General features: G+C 37.1%; 1 protein-coding gene across 3 annotated transcripts in view; it reads left to right on the top strand.

The window, feature by feature from the left end:
- The window catches only part of PRIM2 (DNA primase subunit 2), a 116,623-nt gene that overhangs the window by 9,244 nt on the left and 82,465 nt on the right, over nucleotides 1-24,914 (top strand). For all 3 annotated transcript variants that reach the window (XM_054195757.1, XM_054195756.1, XM_054195758.1), the window contains 2 exons: nucleotides 13,000-13,095; nucleotides 13,478-13,615. In XM_054195757.1, the coding sequence (XP_054051732.1) occupies nucleotides 13,000-13,095; nucleotides 13,478-13,615 (234 nt within the window). The remainder of the gene's footprint in view (nucleotides 1-12,999; nucleotides 13,096-13,477; nucleotides 13,616-24,914) is intronic.

Below are 24,914 nucleotides of genomic sequence, written 5' to 3'. Positions count from 1 at the left end.
TAAATTGTTTCAGCTTTTGATTTTTGGCTGTGGTTTGGGTCAGGAGTGAAACTATTTTCTTTATTTGTTTTGGTTAAAGTATTCCGTGTACTGTAATGAGTGTTGGGCTCTTAATTTTTTTTTTTTTGGCAAAAGAAAGCATTTTGATGAAGTGCTGTTTTGCTTGCAAATAGTACAAAAATAATACAGGCTGGTGTACTTTATAGTGTCTGGGTCATTTCCATCATTTATTTTCTAATGCAATACCAACAGCTATAAACTAAGCAGCTTTAAAGCTGTTGGTATTGCATTAGAAAATAAGTGATTTAAGGTTTGTGCTCTTCAGACAATTTTAAACTTTTTTTAGATGTATCACTTCTTTTTGGTATCCTTTTAAAAGTTAAACCAATCAATTTTGAAGATGACTTCTGTCTTAACAAAATCACTTATAAACCTTTCATTAATAGCTTCCCCCTCAAAATTATTGTATTGAGAACTTAAACAATTCAGAATTCACCCCGTGTTTCCTAAGCTGTAGTTGAACCATATTGTCAAAGGTGATGTTTACAATATAGACTCCTTTCTGGTAAATAGGAAGACACCGAAGAAATTTAACTTTTGGACTTTACCTTTGACAGTAGCTAAATAGTTATATACACAGACACTCACTCACTCAATGATGATGTATTAATTGGCAGAAGCCCCTTCCATGTTTTCCTGAGGGTGGTTAGGCTTGGCCTGGGAGCGGAACTTGTTACGTGTCACTTTCACAATAACAATAATATTTTGATAAAATATTATTATAGGCATTTACTATCTCATTTAAAATGTAGTTTGCTTACAGCAGTGTCATCTAATTGGTTGCCAGTTGTGAGGTATTTCTCTTGATGTTACCTGTTCCCTGGGAAAATGGCAATTTGAATAGCATTTGCTTCATGTTAGTTAAAATTCTGCATCTTGCAAAAAGGACCTAGTAGTTCAGCTCATAGCGTTGGACTTAACGTTTGTGAAACTTTCTATTCAGTAATTCTGCAGTTCTCTTGTTCAGTAAAGCTTATTTTTATCTTACTTGACACTTTAATTTCTGGACCTCAGTCTGTAATCTTGCCTGTCTCAACCTTTTATGTAATACTTCATTGATGGCTTGCTGTCAGGTGTCCACCAAATTTTGGGGAACTGCCTAAGAGGGAAGAGATTGGAAGACTGGTTAATAGTCTTGCCTCAAAACTAAGGTTACTTTTTTTATTTAAAAAACCAAACCCACCACACATGGATCCATGACTCACTCCCTTTTCATTGATTGTATAAGTTTAAATTATTTTAGCATTATGTGGTTTGTCAGCCTTTGAGTATGTTCAAATGTGAGAGTTTCCCGCTTTTGATATTTCCTTGTCCTGAAAGGAGAGAAGTGCTACATTGCCTTTCTTGACACTTTAATATGGGGCATTCAATATGAAAAGAAGATTCTGCTGTATAATTGCTTTTGGTTTTGGTTTGGGTTTTTTTTTGTGAACAAGAAATATTTACTAATTTGTTCCCTGTTTCTAGACCTTGCTTATTTTTAATCTATACTTTAGGAGTATTTCCCCCTGATACGTTGAATGTTTTTCTATCACAGTAACAGGAGAATCATATAATGGTTCTGAAGGTATTTCAGAATGTTTACAGTCTATTCTATACTTTATGTACTTTCTAAAAAAAAAAAAAAGGCTTCTGAGGGACAGTGCTGTCATCATCCAGATAAATACTGAAGCTTTTTATGTACGTCATGTAATTTTCAGCTCTTAAGGCACATTAAATAGTCTATATGCAAAGTCAGTCACATAGGGAGCACAGGAAATCCTTAAGCAGCACTCAAGAGAAGTAAATGCTGACATTTAGGGTGACAGAGCCCATCAGAGAGAATATGCAAACACAGGTGTGTAGTTGAGATTTACATTAATTTAGGAGATTAAAGCATTAAAATCTTACTATAAATGAGTAATTACAGCAATAATGACTGACAGTCTCTGGCAGTAAAAGCCTCTAATACCGATTTTTAAGATATTTAAAGGGAAGTATAATGAATATTTTAAGTATTATAGTCATTGAAGAAAATATTTTAATCTCAAAGTGAGTTCTTCAGTATATGAAGGAAATATATTAAGTAAATGGTTTTACAGGTAAGCGACACTTGCGCTTTAACTAGAAAGTTGTTTTTCTTTCTTGCCACCAGCTGTGGGCATGTTTTCCTTTGTTTAAGTTAGGAGTGCCTGATTTTATTTCTGCTAGATGGTGATACAAGACCTGTTTGCAGTCAGTTGACATTATGCCCAAGCCCCATTTTGTCACATAACTTTATCCGTGAGAATTGGTCATCTGTGTGGTTTTCCACATGTCCTGCTACATATGCACCTCCTCCTTCCTCCCCCTGTTCCTACCCCAACCTTTTCACTTGTCCTTTTGCCTTTTTTCTTGTCCCTGGTTATGCATGCCCATATCAGAAGCCCTTGAGAAATGACTGTACTTACACTTTTTAGTTATAATAGTGATTTTAGACCTTCGTAGTGCGAGATAAATCCTAGTTTAGCGAATTGATGTTCTGATAGCCTTTTTGACAGTATCAGAATATTTATGGCAACTGCCACAAGTTATTATTGAAAAGCTTTCAACGCGTCTGTAACTTTGAGGAAAAGTGCAAGATACTTGGGACACTGGTGTTCCTGGAACTTCTTGAATTAAGGTATTGAGCTTATTGTTCACACATTTGGTCTTACAGGACCTAACACTGGTGAAGTAATTAATCATGATGCTGATGACAACCTGAAGCCATAAAAATTGTGTAAATTTATTCTTTCCTTCACTCTGTATGCTGCTTATCTTTTTCTTGCCCTTCAAGGCTATGTCTGTGTATGTCATACTGCACCGTAACTCTTAGATCTTAGGCTGGATTTTTGTGTGCTTCTGAAATATAAATAGGCATCTCTAATATATTCTGTTTCTTTCAGCAGTTTTAAGACATTTTGGAAAAGCGATGAGAGTATTCTCTTTAGAGTTTTATTTACACTTTTTTTTTCCTCTTCTAATATATGCCAACTAATGCTTTATAGCATTAAAGGAGGAATTGGGTCAAAAGTTACCTTGTCATACTGCTATCTTAGCTTTTCTCAATAGTTAGAAGTGAAGTCCCCTGGATTGGCAACTAACGTGCCAGTTACTGTAAATTAGTGTTTGGAGTGATGTTTCCTTAAAAGGAAACTCTACTAGCAGAAGTCTAAATTATCTTTCTTTTCATTCCTTGTGAATTTAACTTACATGTTAATTTCTGTAATTATTAACACTTTCTTATTAACATATTTTCTTTCCATGAGTTTGGCTTTTTCCTCAGCTGTTTCTCAATCCGTCTGTCCCCTGAAATGACAATGAACAGAACTTTCCTCTTCATTGCCTTTTCATAGAACTTTTCATATAGGAACTGCCACTTTTCTAATTCATTTTCAGACAACTGCCGCGTATTCTGGGACCTTTAACTTCTAATTCCTGGAATAGGTCTGCCATACTCATTTTGTTATTCTCTCCTCAAATCAGTGTAGTCCTCCTTCTCCAATCACAAAGTAACCCTCTGTAATTTATCCATCTCAGCATCTTGCATTCCTGCTTCCTGTGTACAAATCTCAGCAGAACCAATGCCTAATTTTGCTCTTAAATTCTGGGAGATTCTTCCATGCCATAGTCCGCTTCAGTGAAACTCATAATGCACTTAAGCTGTTCATAATCTGTTCATAATTGTCACTTCTGTGTGTGTCATTTGCCATTTTTTAGTGGGGCAACATCTTTTTTTAAGTGCAGTGTCAGCTGGTCAGAATATTCCAGATGAATCATTACCAATTCTAAGATGACATGGAGATTAAATTCATGTATTCTTTGCATTTTTCTCCCCTCTCAGTAGAATGATATAGAGACTCCCAAGCTGGAGATGGGGAGGTCTCATAACTCCTTTTCTCGGCGCGCCTGGTTAGTCATCTCTTCCTCTATTTGTACAGAACTGGCTCAGAGGTAGAAACTTGAACTGTGTCTGCTAAAATACAGCTGTCAGTTTTAGACCAGATTGTCTTCTCTGATCCCATTCTCTAGAGCCCTTCCAGTGTCCCCAGCCTCATGGGATTTTAAAATGTAATCTGCTCCTATTGTAATATGCAGATTAGTAACGAAAATATTGAATTTTAGTTTAAAATTAAATAATTGTGGAACTTGATTTAATACGTCCTCTGTTTTTGAGTTAAATTCTTCCATGTGTGGCTTTTCCAGTTGGTCTTGCACCCAAGTTATAGGAGATTCAGTGGGACTGTTTGGACACTTGCTTGTGAAAGTGTCTTATGAAAGTGACTTTAAGGGCTGTTGGCACAATATGACACCTGCTTTTTTCCTTATCCCTGAAGTCTGTAACGCTGTTACAAAGGCAGTGGGACTGGCTTAACACAATTTGGTTTTTGACACATCCACGTGGGCTGTTACTCGTCTCCTGTGTTTTTTCCTAAGTGCTATCAGATGCTTTGATTTGTTGCAGTCCCTTTCCAGGAACTTAACTTGATACGCTGAATGTGGAGGGGAACAAAATGTAAAGTTTTACCCTAAATTTATTTTTCAGTGATGTTTGGTCATCATCTTGACTTTCTGATTTCCTGTGACCCTTCCTTCATCTTATCTTAAGATAGTTTGTTCCTTGAAATAGACATATTTCCTCTTTGTTGCTTCTGCAAGAAATTAAAATTAATAGTTATTATCATGTCTTTATCAGTGGTATAAGGATGATGTATAATTGAATTTAGATCCTCTGCAATGCTTCTGTGCTATCTTTCTGCAGTGTGCAGAAGAAAAAAAAACTTCAAAGTGTAGTATATTTCTTCTTGAATACATCTTTCTGTGTTGTTATTTCCTCTCCACAGAGCATAAAAGATCCTTTTAAAAATATCCTAGAACTTCTTCACCTCTGAAAAGCCTCTTGAAATTTAAAAAAAAATAATGATGTGGGGTTTTTTTAACAACTTCTAGGTTAGATGCCTTGTTTTTGGGTAACTGCCAGGTGTTGCAAAATTAACCATCTTAATTTTTTTTAATGCTGTTATAAAGAACATTATTTTAATGAAATGTTTTGTACCATAGTAATGGAGAAGGAACAGCAGATGGGAATAGTCAGCTGGGGGAGCTAATGCTTTGTAGTGCATCTGCCAGCATTTGAGAGTAAAGAATAAGAACTGTAAAATAAAAGGAAAGAGCAAAATGCATTAGTATTAGAGTTGGATTTTTTTCCACAGTAGCTCTTTGATGTTGCAGCTGAAGTGCTTTTTTAGCAGCTTTAAGCAGTAGAAATTAAACTTCTTTCTTTAATTTCCATTTTTATGATCAGAGCACTCCTAGGAGAGACTTTCTGATACCACTATCATGCTTTCTTCAAAAATATTTATCTCAGTAGTGGGGCAGTTGTATAAATATTTGTAGTTTATCTTCTCGAAAAAAATGTTTTAGGACAGCCTTTATTGGGTACGGAAGATCCTAAAGTCAGATTTGGATTAATGAGAATGGGACTAGTTTGTGTCTTTAGTAAGGACAGGTATAGGTGAAAGAAAATACTCGATACCGAGTCTACCCACTAAAAGGCTGTGACTGTAATTATCCATTTTGGTGCGGGGTGTATAAACCAAAAATGTTCTTCTGATTAGGTTTATGGCTTCAAAAAAATGTAACAGGTTACTCTCATCCTAAAATACTTAATTTCAAAGGAAGCAATAGATTTCTCAGTTTAATCATTCAAGTTTCATAAGATAGATTTAAGTGAAACCAAGTGGCGGCTTTGTCGCAGAATTGACTATTCATCTTTTAAGAAATGTTTCTTTGTTCCAAATAAATACCCTCCTCCCCACTTAGATATAAGTTTATGGCTACCTCTTGTAGTTGATTGCAGTTACATATTAGAGGAAGAAAATCGTAGGGAGACCTCTTTCCTCAGAAGTATTAGCAGCGTGGGAATCCAGTTAAACCAGTACATAGTACTCTTTAGGCCATTGTACTGCAGCCTGAGGATTTGATAGGCCAACTGGCAGGCCTGTTTGCAAAGTGATGTCTCTTGCAAAGCAGTCTTACTAACTGGCTGTGACCCAAAATAATTGGGTTGTTTGCAAAGCAACCTGAGTATTCTAGTGAGCTAATATTGGGGGATGGATAGATGGGGTGAGGTTTGATTAAAACATTTAGGCTTAAAGTGGATTGTAGTATTCTCTTACAGACTTCTTAAATCTTCATTCACAGGAGAATATAAACACATCCCATAAATCTAAGAGGGAGAATTGTTGTCTGGAAGGAGGGGAGAATATGCACTTGCCATTTCTTTGTGTACTGGCAGGATGGATGAGGAGGGGTCTTTATTTACCCCTCTCTAATGGATCCTTGAACTATAAGCTTGACTTTGTTATTAGTCATGGAGAAAACTAGCATTTTGTTGCAGTAATTCTAGTTGCATATATTTATTTGCACATATGGTGTTGGTGATGTTCTATAAAATTGTGGAATTCAGTAATAAAAGTGATTGAAGAATATATAGCTACTGGGGATGTCCTTTTTCACCTTCATAAACATAATGAACAACAGTTTGTAAATGATGCAAAATGCTAATTAAAAGTTTTAATTTGGTAATCATCTCAGTTTGATTAGAAACAGATGCTGGTTATCCGCAGAAATCTAAATGGACCCTTGGAAGATAGCTTTTATTGCTTAAAACCAACTTGTGAAGCTAAAGTCAAACCAAAACACAAACTGAGCAGTTACTTATGCCCCCTTTAGTGCACTAGAGCACCGTGCTTCTTACTAAATAGCTTTGTGTGGGTCATCACTTGAGCTGAATATTACCTTTAGAGTCTAATGTATGGTTGAATCTTTCTGTACTGTGTACTACACACAGTCTTTCTGGTTTTAAGTATGTTCTCTTCCTGCTTTGAAAAAAATTACCTGCTTTGAAATTAAAACTGCAAAAAAGGTTGCAATAAAAATGGGATGATGAATAAACGTTATTCCTCCTAATCTAGCTGAAAACAACCTGAGAACATTTGGACTACAGTTTGAATCCCGAGGCAAATGTTCTTCTCTAACCCTTGATTTCTGAAGTAATGTGTAATAGCAGCTGTACCAGAAACGCAGTGGAGAATAGTTACCTTCTACACCATGTTCTTCAGCTTATGATAATGTGCTCTAGCACTCAGTAGTTGACCAGGTCACGCTTGACTGCCATTTATCTAATGGCTCGGAAATGATGAAAGAAAAAAATGATGAAAAAAAAAAAGTCCTAACCTGATCCTTAGTTCTTAGCACTCGGTGATTTTAGGTTACTGGAAGAAACATAGAGACAAGAAAATGTATAGAGAAGGAGAATGATGTCATTGAGTGTCCTCTCTTTTTCTATAGATATTTTAGGCATTATTTTGGGGCATAAGGGAAGAGAAAATCGTGAAATCAATAGCGTATTTTAAAAAACTATATCCATCTGTTATTCAAGAGGAAAAGAAATTCTTTGGATAATCAAGGTGTTAAGTTCTTTTGTAGTGGTTGAAGTTAAGAATGTTTCCAAAATGAATTTATTCTTCACATATCAGTGAGTGCAGTAACTTTGGAAATGTTTATATTGTTAGTAGAGCAGCATAAAAGCTGATAGGATAGTTTGTGCAGGATGTAATTATACTGCAAGTTTAATTTACTAGCTACTGTTTTGGATGTAAGCTTCATAAAATGGTCTGCAAACACTGAAATACTCTTCCCTGCTAATCTTGTGATTGAATTTAGAGAAGCATCTGTTAACAAGTTTCTGTAAAATTGAGGCTGACATTAGCATCCTGATTTGTAAATGGAGGAAAACTTGTTGCCATATTTCTCATAAGGATCTTCCGTTAGCTCTTCAGTCATGCGCGACTCCAGTATGTATGTGCTGACGTCTCTAGACTAATCTGTAGTAATTGTTTTGTTCAGCTTTCCTTTTCAGGGATGTAGGGAGATATTTGTCAGGAATGCAGTTAACTGTGCCTGTGGCACTGAGTTTTTATGTGATTGTGGTAACTATGAATTAGCTGCATAGTTAAGGAAGATACATGAATTGTCCTTTCCATGCCCACTCCTGACTTCAAAAAAAAGTCCAAACAACATTTCAGTCAATGGATAAGAATACATAATAATTCTAAGTGCAGCCCTTTATATTTTTAGGTATGCCAGCAACCTGAACTTGAGCTAAAATAGTAAGTAGTAGTACCGTGGAAAATAAAATCTGAATTTATTTGTGCCTGGCCAAAATGGAATTGATACCTCTTAAGAAATGTTATCATCAGATTTGTGAACAATAGATCCGTAAGCCTCTGGAATGTTTTATTTAGGGCTCTTCATACTTTTGGTAGGACAGCTGGGAATGATGGCCTTTCCTAATCAAGCTAGTATTCATTAACTGGCTGAATACACTTTATATTCTTAAATTTAATGGTATCTAAGGTTAATACTTTTTTATTAGTTTGTACTGGGATGTGTGGCAATGGAGAAGATCGACTTCTTCACTTCATTGAGGAAATGATTGTTTTGTCTGTTTCATACTTAAAATTGCAAATTAGTATTGAGAGACTGATGCCGTCTCTTTTTGAGTAAGGGGTTTGTGCCATTTGAGTACCAACTGCTCAGGGACTAAAAGCGAGTTTTAAAAAGTTCACTTTCTAAGGACACCCGTGACATGTACATGTAAATACCTGAAGCTGAGTCTTGGGAAAGGAAAGGGCTTGTGCATTGAGTTCTTGTTCCTTACTGGGAGACTTAGAACAGCAAAATTAAATAGTTTGCATGTAGAGTAGTATAATGTATGCATGCATCTTTATCTCCTCATTAAACCAGAGTAGGGATATCAAATTTATTTTGTAGTTTTTGGACTGCCTCACTGCCAGTGTTTGTTTAACCAAGCCTTACACATTCAATTATTCATATTTAATCTATATTTATGTGTCTTTGCGTTTCCAGGACAATTCTGTGACTAAAAATCAATGAATAAACTGCATGTAGAAAGCAAGAAAACTGGAAATAATGTACCTTGTCCCAAATCCATCCTCCTTCCTTACCTCTTATGCCTTCCATTTTTATGTCTTGAGTTTTCTAATTTTTCTAATTCTCAATTTTTCTAAGTCTCAAAATCTTACAATGAAGTGTTGAATTGTTACAAGCTATGACAGGTGATCCACTGTCATTGAAAAGGGAAGACCCTTTTCCTGATGGTGGTGTTCTTTGCTTGTGCAAAGCAAAGACTGACTTGGGGTAAGCACTTTGTTTTTAATAAACTGGCAACAAACTAACGAGGCAAGATTAGTAGATTGTTTCCTGTGGGGTGAGTTGAAGCAGTTCAGTGCGGAGGGTCAGATCAGCACCAGATGACACCCTCAGAAGAATTCTGATATTTTTTTTTTTCATCTTTTGAACATCACAGTATTTTATCTAGTGAAGCTCACTAAGTGCTGTCAAAGTTAAGTAGTCTGTTTATCTTTTCGATCTTGATTAGAATCCTAAAAGCTGTACTTAATTGTGTCTAATTTTTTAATGATTACCGGAATGTGTTCTTGCGGGTGCCATTTTAGAGATGAAATTATTAAATGTACAAACTATAGTGTTCTTATTAAAATAAAAAAAAAGAAAAGCAAAAAAAAAAAGCTTTTTCCAGCTTCTATGGACCAAGAAAAATTGGGATACGTGTTTCATGACGCTCTGTATACAGAGGTATAGGCATGAACTGACTGAAAGCTTGAGTCTGAGCTTAGACTATAAGGAGCTTATTTTCATTGCATTGCATCTTCAGGCAATTTTACACAATTTTATGTGAAAAGGGGGAAATCCTTAATGCCAATGCAAGGTTATATTTAATGTTTGAGTCTTTAGGGAAGCAAGTTCTATTTTGAAATGTGTTCTGGAGTCATCTCCTAGCTTTAGTTAGAGGTTAGGGATATCCTTGTTTCTTCTTCCTCTCTCTCCATTAGCTGAAAACATGAAGGCAATGTGAATTTGGTGAAAAGGTCAGGAGCAAAGTGTTTGTAGGGCTGCGGAAGGTTTGCCTAATCTATAAGATACTCAAGGCTGTAAGAAGTAAATTATTTCTCATATAAATAAATAATACTTATAAAGCTGTTAAATAAAGTTTTGCAATAATATTTGTGTTTGTTTAAAAAATATAAGTTGTAATGAAATTGTATTTTCAGTGACGCTCTCCACAATCTTACCCAAATCTTCAGTCATGGCCTACTAACCTATTTTTCTGGAGGTTTCACCAGGATCACTTTTACCCCAACAGTGTTAAATTGTTTGCTAGCGAGATGCAAGAATACATAAAAATCACTGTGACTTTACATCTGTACAAGATTGATATAGTCAAATTACTAATACAGAAGGATCTAGACACCTGGGGAAGTTTGTAGTCAGTATAATTATTTCATTTGTATATTAAAAGATAAGAAAAACATTAAAATTAAATGTAATACTGAATAAAATGGGTTTATTGATGAGAATGAGATAATTGTTTTTCAAAAAACAAATAGCCTTGCCTTTTCTTCTTTTTCTTCTCCCCCCAGTATTGCAAGCCTGTCTGTAAAACAGTCACTGGAATGTTTTAATGGCTTTCTGTAAAAAAACCAAACCAACCAAACAAAAAAACCCCACAAAACCAACACTAACAAAACCAAACTATTCTTGGTTTCCGTTGATGTTTTTTCATGGAGATATCCTAGAAGAAATAATACAATTGTAATCACTATAGCTATACAATATGTTGTATTAGTTTTATTTGAAAACAGTTTCACAGAGGGTTTGGAATGACATAGTAAACTGGGCTCTCTTACGCAATATCTACTGAGAAAGCATGAAACTGTTACATTTGAAAAATGGAAGTCAATATTGGAATTAAAATTAAAAATTTGGTCTATACTAGGTGAAAGGCAAGCTTGCAGGCTGATGCGGTGACTTATACTTATTTAAACAAGAAATATATCATCTGGAAAGGAGAAGCAGGGTTTTGATTGCACTGTGTGAAATTTGTATATAGTTCCAGGGTGTCACGTTTGAAAAGTGTGAATCTTTAAAAGACTAACAACAATAAGATTGTTAGTGAGAGTATTTTATAGAAAGTGTTTTCTGGTATCATTTACACAAACACATTTAATTGTTCTGATACAGCTACTTTGTTAAAGAAAAATGGTTTCCTTAAAGGCTGTTTTTCCTTGAGCATTAGATTTTTCACATGCAGAAATATCATGCCACTGTGTATTTCCTCTGTCTTCAAAGTCACATTCTTCTGCCTTGCTGGCAGCTTTATTATTATTTTTAAAGCTGGTTTTCCTGAGAGGGTGCTACAGATTACATCAAGGTGCAGACAGGGTCACTATAAGCCTTCTAGATGTAGCTGCCTTGGCCATTTCATATGCATCTATCAGATCACTTTCATAGAGGGGATTTGCTGAGCTACTCCTTCAGGTTTGAATTAGAAGCTCCTTCCTTCCAAGAAAGGTGTTTTGTTTTGTTGCATTTTCTCAGTTTTTCAGCTGATAAGAAGGAAAAGAGTTTTGCTTAAATGCACATAAATACATGGAAGTGTTAGTCAACAAATTAGATATTCCCCGCCATTTGGTGAAGAAACCAAACTGCTTTTGCACATCCCTTTCCATGGAGAGGATGGACACAGAGTGCTTTTTTTATCTTGTGTTTGGAGGCTGGGTATCTCTTGCACGCGATAGCCTTGGCTTGGCTCCTGCCTGGTCTCTAGCAGCCGTCTTGACTGCAGCCTTATGTCACCTCTCGGTAGGTATTGGAGCACGCGTCCAGTTTAGGTAGAGCAGTGACATGGTGTGTTAATCTTTGGTGACCTCTGTGTCCATCTATGTTTTGGGCAGGCGTTCTGTGTTCCTTAACATTGAACCCCTTTCAGTCAGGGGCTATTCCCGTTATACTTTATCAAGAACATATTGTGCAAATATTTAAGACTGCTGTTGCATGTAGTTAGGTATCATTGCTGGATTACCAGTATGTACAATCTGTTTTATCAGACTGGGTTATTCATGATTTTTATGATTTAGTGGTTTTTATTTATTACTTTTTTCAGGTTTTAAAGCCTGAGCTTAAGCATCATTTAAAGAACAATTTTATTTCAAATTTTGTTGTTAATTATTTTCTGTTGAATAAACACACAAAATGATTTATTGACTAGTAAAATCATTACAATGTGTGAATTTTAAGGGGATTCTCTGCTGTATTTCATGCGTTATTAAGTAGTCAAAATGCATTTTTTATATATATATTTATGTTTATGCAGTATTTAAGTTTTTATATTAGGAAGTGTAACATTGTCCATGATTTTTCAAGCTAGAAATTTTGGCTTCAGTACTTTATGTTGTTAAATTAGAGCATTGCTGCTTAACTTACCTGTTCCAAGAACTGGAAAAGCACTAACATTTAGAGAACAGTAAGTATACCATTAGTTCTCACTCCTCAAAAAAAAAAAAAAAAAAAGAGAGATAAATCTGTGAATATAATATGATATGTCATTTTTCTAAAAGTCTGGATTTAAAAATGAGCTGTAACTTCTGTTTTTGTTAAAAATCTGACAAAGTGGTTTAGCCCTTACTACTTGCCATTCAGTCGTCATACTTTGTTTTAGTGCATGCAGTAAATCTAGGTGTGAGCAGGGATTGTCACAAGTTTTATTTTGAAGAAGTTGACTTTTAGAAAGCATGTTTTATAGTTCTTGTGTTAATGTTTAAAATTATTATATTTTAAAATCTGCACTATTGCTTCAGAAGGAAGGTTATTTAACAGTATTGACCGCTAGTGTTATTAGTGATCACTTGCTGAATATGTAATTCTTTTTCCCTTGTCAACTAAAGTGAGGATATATTTACAGATTAAGTAATCTTTTAGATCATATTAATTAAAAAAAAAAAAAGCCCTATTCTAAAGTATTTCAGCAGTTTAAAAACAAGCTCTTAATTTTAGATTAGCGAAGACCTGAAAAGCGAATTGGCAAATGAGTTGTGTGCATCAACCCCTGGCCTCGGCATGATTAAAGTAAAAGAGCAAATGTTCTATAAGGTAAGTAGAAATTGGTAAATTCCACAGATTTGTATTCATTCTCTTTCAGTTAAACTTGGAGTTACTGATTTTAAGTTTACATAATACTATTGCTAACAGTTATAAATTAACTGACACTAATGAGAGTTCCTCTTTTTTCATGTCAGTGTAAGGGTAGAAGGAGGGAGTGGGAGAACAAAGGGAGCTTTAAACTGCCATTAATGTCTTTTGTTCTCTTCTGCCATCCCTTGTCTTTGCCACAAAATCGGTCTTAAATTTTAACATTTCCCAGACAAATGACTTAACTTGCCTGGCTGAGAGACTGCTCAGGGTGGAGACATTCTCAAAATCTGTTAATGCGTTATTTTGCTGTTTCACAGCGTGGGTTTTTCTTCTTTCTCAGGTTGGACTAGCAGATGCTGTGGATCTATTTAGAGCCAGAAGAGTGTTTATTAAAGATGGATTTGCATATGTGCCACTTAAGGAGATTGATGCTATTGTTTTGAATAATTATAGAACAAAGTTATCTAAAGCACTGGCGGTAAGTCTGATAAAGTCCAATTTTTACAACTTTTGTTGCATTGTTTAGTGACACTCTTGGACAGTAGTAGCCTTTTGGATTTTTAAATTTATCTGCTTCCATCTGGAGAATACCAGAAACCCTGTAAAAAGTGCTGACAGCACTTAAAAGAAGTTCATGATGAGCTGGGAGTCCATTAATTTTAAATGGAATTTAGCATGTGATGTGCATTGTAAAGAAATTTCTGCTAGAGGATTTTAAAATTGTTTCCTGCATAGAGTGTAACATGACTTTTCATTCAAAATGTTATCCCCATACAGACAACTGGTATTTCTCTTTGTATCAATATTTTCTCCCACAACACTTTGCAAGAGTTTTTTCTTGAATCAAGTAAAATAATGATTTGGGTTTTTTTTTCTGGGAACTGAAATGAGGATAAGTACAATGTGTCAGGCAAAAATAAAGTTTTCATTGTATGAATGGTATTAAATCTGGTTAGGAGACTGATGGTAAATACTGTATGGGAATGCTCTGTTAGTAATTCATTGATCAATTTAGGAATTGCTAATTTTACAATATTAGAGTCTTCACAGGATTTAAAAGTTGGTGATCATGTATAATGCACAGAATTTTAGTCCTAGAAAAATACAGCATTGATTAACATGAAGGCAGTTTGGATTGCTTTTTTAAAAATGTTTTCAAAGCCTTGTATTGCTATGTCACATTAATAACAAGGTTGACCATGAGTGTTTAGTGAACAAACAGTGTGAAGTAAAAATGCATTCCTTTAAGAAGCTGCCAGTACGCTAATTTTCTAATTTGTTAATTTTCAAAATAACTGGAGTCTGTGGGATTATTTAATGTGCGGTGAAAATTGTGATACTCTTTTGTGAACATTTCCATTAGAACTCTTTAATACAGCTGCAACTAGAAGATATCCTTGTTTCATTTGATGCATAATGTTCTTGCTGAAAGCTGATAACATTTGTGTGGGATTTAAAAACAATGAATGTATTCTATAGAAACGTGGCTAAGTACAGCAGTTATCTGCATCTGTTTAAAATACTTCCGAGAAGCTTCGTGGACTTCTGGAATGTGCCTGTTGTGCGAGTAGCTGAGGAGAAGTCTGAAAAACAGTAGGAACAGTAATGAGTAAACTACCTGACTTTTCAGTTTGAGGAAAAACCTCCCAACTTTTTCTTACAAACGCACACTATCTTATATATAATTAATTTAACCCAGATTACTTTGGTAAAGCTAATGGCTGCTTTATAGTAAAGAACTACTTCTTTATGTTATCCTCTGTAATCATGGTTTAGAAATTTTAACACACTCATGAGGCTGGAAAACTGTCTTCCATAGAACTGCTATGTTTTAAGTTATTGCAGTATTTCAGGTTTGCATTAGTTTTTAGTTTTAATACATATGTTTTGTAAAGTTCACCATATTTTCAGAGTAAGGAATAAAAGATTAGTGATTTCTGTCCTATTCCAAAGCTCCTGATGATTACTAATTTAGTTTGTGAAACCATATTTAGTAAGCTGTTTCAGCTAACTTTAGCCAGCACAGTGCACTGCTGAGAGGTGCTAGGAATATTATTAAATTGACTCTTTTCATAGAATCATAGAATTGCTGAGGTTGGAAGGGACCTTTAAGATCATCAAGTCCAACCATTAACCTACCCTGACAAAAACCACTTCTAAACCATGTCCCTAAGTGCCACATCTACCCTTTTTTTAAACACCTCCAGGGATGGTGAATCCACCACCTCCCTGTGCAGCCTATTCCAATGTTTAATTACCCTTTCAGTGAGAAATTGTTTCCTAATATCCAATCGAAACCTCCCCTGACGTAACTTGAACCCGTTTCCTCTCGTCCTATCACTTGTCACCAGGGAGAAGAGGTCAGCCCCCATCTCTCTACAACCTCCTTTCAGGTAGTTGTAGAGGGTGATGAGGTCTCCCCTTGGCCTCCTCTTCTCCAGGCTAAATAACCCCAGCTCCCTCAGTCGTTCTTCATAAGGTTTGTCCTCCAGACCCCTCACCAGCTTTGTAGCCCTTCCCTGGACACGCTCCAACACCTCGATGCCCTTCTTGTAGTGAGGGGCCCAAAACTGAACGCAGTACTCGAGGTGGGGCCTCACCAGTGCCGAGTACAGGGGGATGATCACTTCCCTAGTCCGGCTCACCACACTATTCCTGATACAGGCTAGGATGCTGTTGGCCTTCTTGGCCACCTGGGCACACTGCTGGCTCATATTCAGCCGGCTGTCCACCAACACCCCCAGGTCCTTTTCTGCCAGGCAGCTTTCCAGTCACTCCGCCCCAATCCTGTAGCGCTGCATGGGGTTGTTGTGACCCAAGTGCAGGACCCGGCACTTGGCCTTGTTGAACCTCACACCATTGGCCTCAGCCCATCGATCCAGCCTGTCCAGATCCCTCTGCAGAGCCAACCTACCCTCAAGCAGATCAACACGCCCACCCAGTTTAGGGTCATCTGCGAACTTAGTGAGGGTGCATTCGATCCCCTCATCCAGATCATTGATAAAGATATTAAAGAGAACCGGCCCCAGCACCGAGCCCTGGGGGACACCACTGGTGACCAGACACCAACTGGATTTAACTCCATTTACCACCACTCTCTGGGCACGGCCATCCAGCCAGTTTTTTACCCAGTGAAGAGTACACCTTTTGACAATGAAGGCCAAAAATCCAGCATGTTCTGCAGAGGTCAATCTAATGTTAGTCTGTTATAGCGAATGGAGGCATAAGTGGAGCGTGACACTTGGTAACTGGCTAATTAGTGTAGTTTTCACTGGAACAAAACTATAATCATCAACTACATTTCAGTGAAACTATAAGAATACACTTTTAAAGAAAGGATTGTACATAAGCGATTTTTTTAAAAAATCTAATGAAGGTAACAGTTGCTGTTCCACAACATGCAAATTAGGAGGATAATCTTTAGCCAAGTACCTTCTTTCCTCAGCCTTATCTGAAGTGAAGAGGCACGTTTCAGTAGAAGCTATGACACAGTGTCACACTTCCAGTATTGTGTGTGTGAAAAGTCCTTGTTGAAATACTATTTGGTCTAGGCTTAAGTTTTGCAAGTACAGCTGGTTTAGTATTGCTTGCTACTGCTTTTGTACCACATGGATGTTTGTATCTGTCTGCTGCAAAGCAGAAATCGATCAAGAGAACTGTGCTGAATTTCAGGCACTATGATAGCATAGAGGGCTTCATGACTTTGCACAGAAGTTGTGCATCATAGCCAGACTTAATTAAGAAGTAATAGAGCCTTAAACAGCATCACTGACTTGTTATTTGATTTGTCTCTTAATGAATGTATTTGATAACATTACCACTTTGGTAAGCATTACTTATGTGTGCTTTTGGGAGTATGTTTTAGTGTTTTTGCAGCACCTGGCTATTTATGCTTTGTTCTTAGCACTTTCTAATGGGCAATCCTTGTTTTATTACAATTTGAGAATTAAGGATCTTCATGGTAAAATAATCCAAATTAGGCTTGAATGCTATTTCTAAAGAAGGGGGTTATGTTTCACAGGGTCATAAAACTAGGCTTCTGGGGGGTAGTTTGACTTTAGCCAATACTTCCGGCTTTGACAGAAGTTATAAGCTTCTAAGCGTCAAAATACCCTGAATATAGATAGTGGAAAGATGGTCTTTCAGGCACGTAGTTTTGAGAAATCTTTCTTATGGCTCTCATTAGTGGTTCAATTCATCAATGTTAAACCACCAGAGTTCTCCAGTGTGGGTTGTTTGTGTGGCGTCATGGATTATTTGTACTGTGATGCATGTTTTGCCTCTTGGAGGTGGGTGCTACTCCAAGGAATCGCACGTGCAGGTCTTTGGAAAGAGTTATCCCTACACAGGGATAATCTTATGATGAAGGCCTGCCCTTGTCTTTTCCAAGGTGCTCTGAAGCTGTTACACTTTACGGGGAGCGTGCTTGTGCTAAAGCTACCTTTCCTAGGCTTCCAAAGCATTGAATGACTCGGGTGGTCGCCTACCCTTGTTACATTGCTCACTGCATTGCAGGCTCCTGTCGCCACCGTCCTGCATGTTACAGGGTGAGTCTAGATGGGATTGCAAAGGAGCAAAATAACAAGAGTGAATTGATGTGTTGATGCTGAGCTTTCAGAGAACAGTAAATAATTCATAGTGCTGAGTTTAAAAAAAAAAAAAAAAAAAAAATATGTTGACACTGGCACAAATTCAGTTTATTCAGAGTTATGCTTTAATCACTTACTAGTCAAGCCCACCAAGCAGTTATATGTTTTGTTTCATCCTTTAAAAATAAATTTGACATCTCAGCTATGTGGCTGTTCCTTAAGGCTCAATAATAGGAGGAGTTAATAGTATTCCAGCCTTCTTGACAATTGCAAATGCAACTGCAGAAGCTCATTTTACGTGCAAAATCAATACTGCAAGGACCTTCCTTCTGTATTCTCTGGCCCATTTGGTAGTAAATAATTTCCTTTGTGCCATTAATGATGATTAAACTGTAGGAAGCCTAAACATTTTCTGTAGTTCGTGTAAATTGCAGTATTAGCTCTACAATTGTTTTATAACTTAAAGCAAACTTTTATTAATTCAAATTGCGTTATACGTTATTTATGAGGGCTTCACTATGTTTACACTAATACAACAAACATTTCTGCAGTAATGCTATGCTGCATCTTGGTAATTTCAGTTACAGCCAAGTAGTGAACTCGGGTTGTGAAATTATTGGCAGTATTGGATCTCCTTTCGTTAGAGGATAATTGTTTTAATTTTTGATTTCTTGAAATCGGAGGATCCGGCTTGGTGCCGCGGTTCAGACCCACCTCAGAGCTGCGTTGTACTAGGTACTGCACAGAGGAGGATCGCTCCAGAGAAATATGAAATGGGACAGAAGGGGGAAAGGACATCGGCCAAATCATCGGCTGGGACTGGCCTTTATCAGCAGTGGCCCTAAATAATCGAGAAAATGACACTACCAGTTGTCTGACTTGTTGGACAGCCATTTGCCATGACGATTCCTGCCCTGTGTGGTGAACTGCCACGGGCGTAGGGGTGGATGAGGTCGCCCACCTGCTGGAAGTGCTGCAGCGCTTAGCGTGAGCTTCCTTGTAATGGCCGATCCCCAGGAATTACCTAACTTCTGAACAGGCGTTTAGGTTTTTTGAACTGCCCTTCTCGTAGTACCACTTAGTCCTTCGCGTCTGATAGTCTTCCTGTATGATTGATCAGAAAATCCTTTATATAGAGATTATAGTTTTAGGTTGAGCACGTAAAATGCTCTTTTCATTATTAAAATAACTCTAGTAGTCTTGACTAAACCCGTGTATGGGGTTCTGGCACCCAGGCGCTGGAGGGGGGGGCTGCGGGGCAGCCTCTGTGAGGGGAGGCTGGGGCTGCCCTGTGCTGGATACAGCCAGTTCCAGACGGCTCTGACCAACCCCCGGCAGGGCAGGGCTGAGCCCCGCAGCCACGGTGGGGGCGCCTTGGGGGGGAAAATATATTTAAGAAAGGGCAAAACACCCCATAGGGAGAGGAGGAGGGAACCCAAAGGAGCGAGAAGCAGCCAGGGAACATCAAGGTCAGTGGAGCAACTCCATGAGGCTGGAGCAGATCTTAATGGCAGTTGTGAGGACCCCACACTGAGGCAGGTGGGTAGTTCCTGCACACTGAAACCATTTTATGTTGTTTTTTTTATTTCCTGAAGGACTGCAGCCCATGGGATAGAGCCCATGCCAGAGCAGGGGAAATATGGGAGTGAGCAGGAGCTGTGGAGAAGAGCTGTCATGGAGGGACCATAGCTGCCCCTGCTCTCTGCCCCATGTGCTGCTTGGGGTGGGAGGTATAGAAGTCTGGAGTGAAGGAGTAAAGTTTGGCTTGGGAGAGAGGGAAGGAAAGGTGTTGTTTTAATGTTTGTGTTCTCACTACCTGACTCTATTTTAATTGACATTAAATTACATTAATTTTCCCCGAGTTGACTTTGTTTTGTCTGCAGTTGTAATTGGTAAGCAATCTCCCTGTCTTTATCATGAACCATGAGCTTTCTCATCCTATTTCCCCGTCCCTGTGAGGAAGGGGAGTGAGCAAGTAGATGGGTGGGAGTTTGGCCCTTGGGTTGTGGTGGGTTAAACTTGGCTGTTCTGTTAATCTTTGCTCTCTAGGCTTGTGGATCTGCTGAGGGTGGATACTGGAGAATAGGAGGTTCAGCACTCTGGTTCCAGCTCATGCAGTTGTATTAGCTTGTGTGTTACCTGTGCTCCTCCTCTGAAACAGCTCTTGGATAAATTCCAGAGGTTGGGATAACAGGTACTGAAAAACCTGACTCTTGACTGGGATGCCTCCGTTAGTGTTTGCATCAACTAGATAGAATCATTACATCATTCTTATCTTAACAGATGTTACAGTTCAGAAAATGTTCTGTCCTAAATTTGTACTGCTTGTTGAACATTACATTTTAAAGCTATAAGCAAATGTGTAAATATTGCTGTGTAGCATGACTGCTTTTATTGTGGGTTTGAAGAATTTATCTTACAAAGACCTGTAATTATCGATAATAGCGTAACTGAACTTTCCATTCATAGACTAGTGGCAGTTCTTCAGTACGTTTGTCATACTTGTATTTAAATCCAGTCCCTTTTTCACCATCTTGAGCCTAGCAACTGAAGAAGTAACTTGGTTCTTCTGTAAATTATAACTCTACTGCAAAAAGTTGCTTTTGTGAAAATACTTTGTCAGAACATCACACAGGACCTAACAGTCTTCAAATTAAAATATTAACTGAAAATAACACAAACTGGTACCATAAGAAATCAAGATTCCAATGTTAATATGTACAATCTTGATAGCATGTGTTTCTTATTAATTTTATGCCTTCACTTTTTTACTTTGCAGTATGATCTTGTGTAATGTGATAATATGTCTACAAATCAAATTGTTAGGTTTTGAGGACTGAGAAAACACCAAGTGAGGTCTTCCCTTAGTGCAATTTGTATGCATTTGTTTGTTTATTCCTTTCCTTATTTGGGATGTAATCTTCAAAACTGTTAGGAATGTGGATCAAGTAAGTTGCTCCTAGCTTACTAATATTTGTAATGATTTGTCTTTTAAAATTAAATATTAGTCAAATATTCTGTTTCAGTTGATGTATGCTATGTGTTCAAAGAACCTGCTAGTTTGGGAAAAGTATCAATATACATGGCACCATCTGCAAAACATTTTCGTCCTGAAACACCTACATTTTCAAGCAGTGAAGCAGAGGGCTTTATGTAGTGGCATTAATGTTGAGAAAGTATGATTGATGATGGTCTTGTCACTTGAAATTCATTTCAGGTGTTGTGTTCCCAGTGTTAACTTAAAGTAATCACTGTAACATAAATGGATGATTTTTATAATATGCACACACAAGGTTAGTAAGGTAATAACTTTGGCAGTGCACGGTAAAACGTGATTACAGTGACTTTGTCCTCTGAACCTCTCAGATCAAAGTCTGCTGTGAGAGTTTTGCAGAGAAGCAGGTGGTCTTCATTTCTGAGTAGCGTTACATTGTAAGGTCATTGTCTAAGGCACAAGTCTACTGAATAAAATGGTGCTGTTTTGAGTGGGTGAAGTGAAATCAAGGGAAGTGACTTTGAGTGTGTGTTCTTGTGTCAGAGAGGACTCAAGCCTGTATGCGGAATGGTTACCTGCAAGACAGGGAAATTCATCGGACTTTTCTTTGTGGACCTTCTTTTGCCATGGCCCCTTAACTGTCCCATTGTTGGCTATTTTCTGAAATCCATACTTTAGCGTTCTATCTCCTCTACTAATTGAAGTACATGTATTTCTTTTAGAGACTACATAGATTGCATAAAGTAATTATAAATCATATTAGAAGGCTAAATGAAATTCAACTGTATTCAGTATTTTGTCTTTCTATTTCTTCTATGTTCTTCTTGCATCTGCTACAAAGTATAAGATTTTTATTAAGTACTAAATTTTCAGTATAAACAATTGCTGTGGTCTCTGCATGGTTCTGTTCAGTTTGATTTACATGGAAATACTTCCATCTTCAAATCAACGAAGGTGTTTCATGATAGTAAAACTGACAAAGCAAGATGTACAGAATTTGAAGCATATGGAATGCTCATGAATTGTTGAGATGTTCCCCAAACTTCAGAAAAACTATTGGAATAGGATATATTAGCAGGAAGTACAATTTTATTTCTATCTTGTGTGTTATAGATGCACTAAGCTGGAAATGCGTCAGTTAATATAGTACCTGTTTAATGTCATGTGACAACAATTTCTTAACATGCTGGTAACAGTACTTTGACAATGATGGGCTATATAGTCAGTAAGAAAGAATTTTATTGGTGTACGCAGTTGGTAAGTAAACAGAAGACTCTTTTCAGGATGACTCTGTGTTAGAAATTTGAATTTTCTCCTGATTATTTTCTTATGGCCTTCTGCGACCCAGACACAGTTGCTAAGTGATAGCTGTAGCAGTATCTTTCTGGAGTTGGTTTATGCTGAACTTAATGACAAATTATTTCCTCAACTGTGTTTTTCTTTGAGAAAAGTAGTTAAGTTTCTGGAAGTTACCTGGTAAGTGATCTGACTGATGTTTACAGTGAACCACCAATGGAGCAGGACTCGAGTGACACAGGGAGCCATCCAAACTGCCAGTGAAGATATACCTAGTGTGTTTCTCGGCTGTCCAGTATTTCACTGTAGAATGAGACTGATTTGTGTGTGTAATTGTTTCCTGGGGAAACTTGATTCATATATGTCAATAATGTGAGCTTCTGTGATAGTGGGGACTTGGATTTCTCGCCTGTCTGTACTTTAGTAGAGGTTCATTATTGAGATCCAGGTTTCAACCACTTACTAGTTTTATGTGTGGTTCAAGAGACACAATTTACCTACCACTGCCATGTACAGTAAATCATAAACTTCCCTGGAAATGAATATACTGAATCTTGCTTACAACTTGCAGGAGTCTGTAAAGCAGCATAAATCTTAGATGTGCTTTGTCTAAACCAATTCTTTCAAGTGATGTAGTTGCTTTTAGAACACAACAGTTATTCACCGGGCTTAATAAATGGATTCTTAGATTCATGATTGTTGAAAAGCAGCATTGCTGCCTGCTTGAACAAATGTGGTCAAATCCTGACAGTTATGTTTTTATAACATTTCTAAAGAGCATGCCACTTTTGTCCTAACTTTCAAATTGTTTATGACTTTAAGCTTTGTGTTTACGCTGAATTTGCAATTCCTGTAGAATAAAAATAATAAGCTTATTCTTGCTTGCCTCTTTGTCTAATTGCTCTGGTAACTCATTTCATCACTTCTGTTAGGCAAATTAAAATTTCTTCTATTTGAAAGCTCTATGGAGTACATGCCCTTGCCCAGTTCTTAAAATTGGACTTTTTCCTGCTCTAGTTCATCCTTTCTGCTAATCTCAAGTCTTGGGTGTTGAAAGAAATGTGGGGTTTTTTGGGGTTCCCCTGCCCAGTTTCTTCATTACACTTTAGAGTGCCTGGCTTGCATTTGCTTTTCAAAGTGATTCTTTTCTTGCTTTGCTCCCTTATGAAAAGCTGTTTTGGAAGTAAAGGGGAGAGGAACTTTTAAAAAACTTTGCAATGTAATTCTAAAAAATTCTACGTGATGGAAAAATAATAAACAGTGCAAGAGTAAATGCACCTGCATTCACCATGGTGACTTTTCATTATTTCCATTGTCTATAACCCTTGCTTCACATGATCCTTGGTTAGATGTTAAAACCTGGCTAGCATATTGCATACTCTTATAAACCTACTCTACAGATATCCAAAAAGTTGCGCCTTGTTTATAAGTAATTATTTTATAGCATGCAAAATACAGATACTCGTAGGACTCGCTATTGTGAGTAGTCACAAAGAAATCAGTAGGTTTTGTAGCTGTTGAGAGCAGTATGTGCAGCAGTGAGTGTCAGATTAAGCATTCAAGAAAGAACTGGAGTCACGCAAGCTATTTTGAGACCTAAATTAAGCTGTAGTATCTTAAGTTTTTATTACAGTTAGAATTAACAATTTGGATTAACAGCAAAAAAGGCTGGAACAATTATAGAATGTAGGAGCATAGGAAGAGGATATGTTTTAAAATGTTTAATGCAAGTTTATGGAACCGGCAAAAACCGATAGGTTGAATCACTAAAAATTGTGACGACTGCCTTTCCAATTATGTGGGTTGGGGTTTTTTTTCCATACATTTCTCTGTGAAATATTGAGAGTGGCTATTCTCCTGAATAAAGTTTCACAGTATCCTAAGGCCATGAAGGTACATTGCGTATGTGATGTTAACATGTTTTTTGCCATCCTACTAATGATAAAGATTGGCTGACTATTGGGGAAGGACTAAATCTTAAATCCTTTTTTCAGTCAGAAGTAAAAACGGGAAACAACTCTCAGTAGCTCAAAGTCAGACATTAAATAAATTGAACAACTGATAGTTGTGTCAGATGACACTTCATTAATTACTGTGTAGAATCTTTCTGGAGGTTGGAGCACTTCTTTAAGCAGCAAGTATAAGAATAAAGTATGCTCAAGTCTTATCTGAGAAATGCCTTTGCCAAGATGTGTTTAAAAGAAATTCTACTGTAAGACTAATTTTAAAAAAACACTAATTTTACTGATTGCACAACTCAAGTGTTTTGAACTCTTTTAAGAAAAAATGTGGCAATATGCTTTTTGAACTTATTGAATATTTATTTTTAAACTGCTTTAAATATAGATGAAGTAAGTATTTTTAGAAATGCTAGTCACTGTCACAGCAGCTGATTTCTGGGTGGTCTCATTATATGACTTTCCATTTTACTGCAATTTCCCAAAGGGAATTTAATCTGTTAATGCATTTCTTCTGCAATTAATTGCTAATCTGCATACTTATGCTAGAGAGGAACTGGACATTTTTTGTATTCTTGTAAATTAAGCTTATTTGTCAGAATATTTTTTTCCTGGTAATAGGAAAGCAGGGTATGTTTCAGTGGTAGTATAGTTGAGCAGAATTTTTGCAATAAAAACACCCCCTGGAGTCTTTTGGGCAGTCTGTACAGGCTGTCACTGAAATCACTGAAGTACTGTTTTCCTGAAGAATTAGAAACATGATGTAATTGGGCTGTAAATACAGAGCTAGGGTAGTTAAACTTGGCTCCAGCAGTACTGGGCCTGTTGGAGTGCCCTGCCTGGCCCACTCCCTTCCCAGCTGGGACTTCATTTTGCAGCTCTGGCTTGTGAAGAAGCAGATCCTTATATATGTAAATGTTTTGTATCGTCACATGTGTC

This window comes from Rissa tridactyla, chromosome 3 (genome assembly GCF_028500815.1).
Source record: "Rissa tridactyla isolate bRisTri1 chromosome 3, bRisTri1.patW.cur.20221130, whole genome shotgun sequence".
NCBI lineage: Eukaryota > Metazoa > Chordata > Aves > Charadriiformes > Laridae > Rissa > Rissa tridactyla.
Note: the sequence above shows the minus strand (reverse complement) of the source record. Positions and strands in the feature narration are given on the sequence as shown.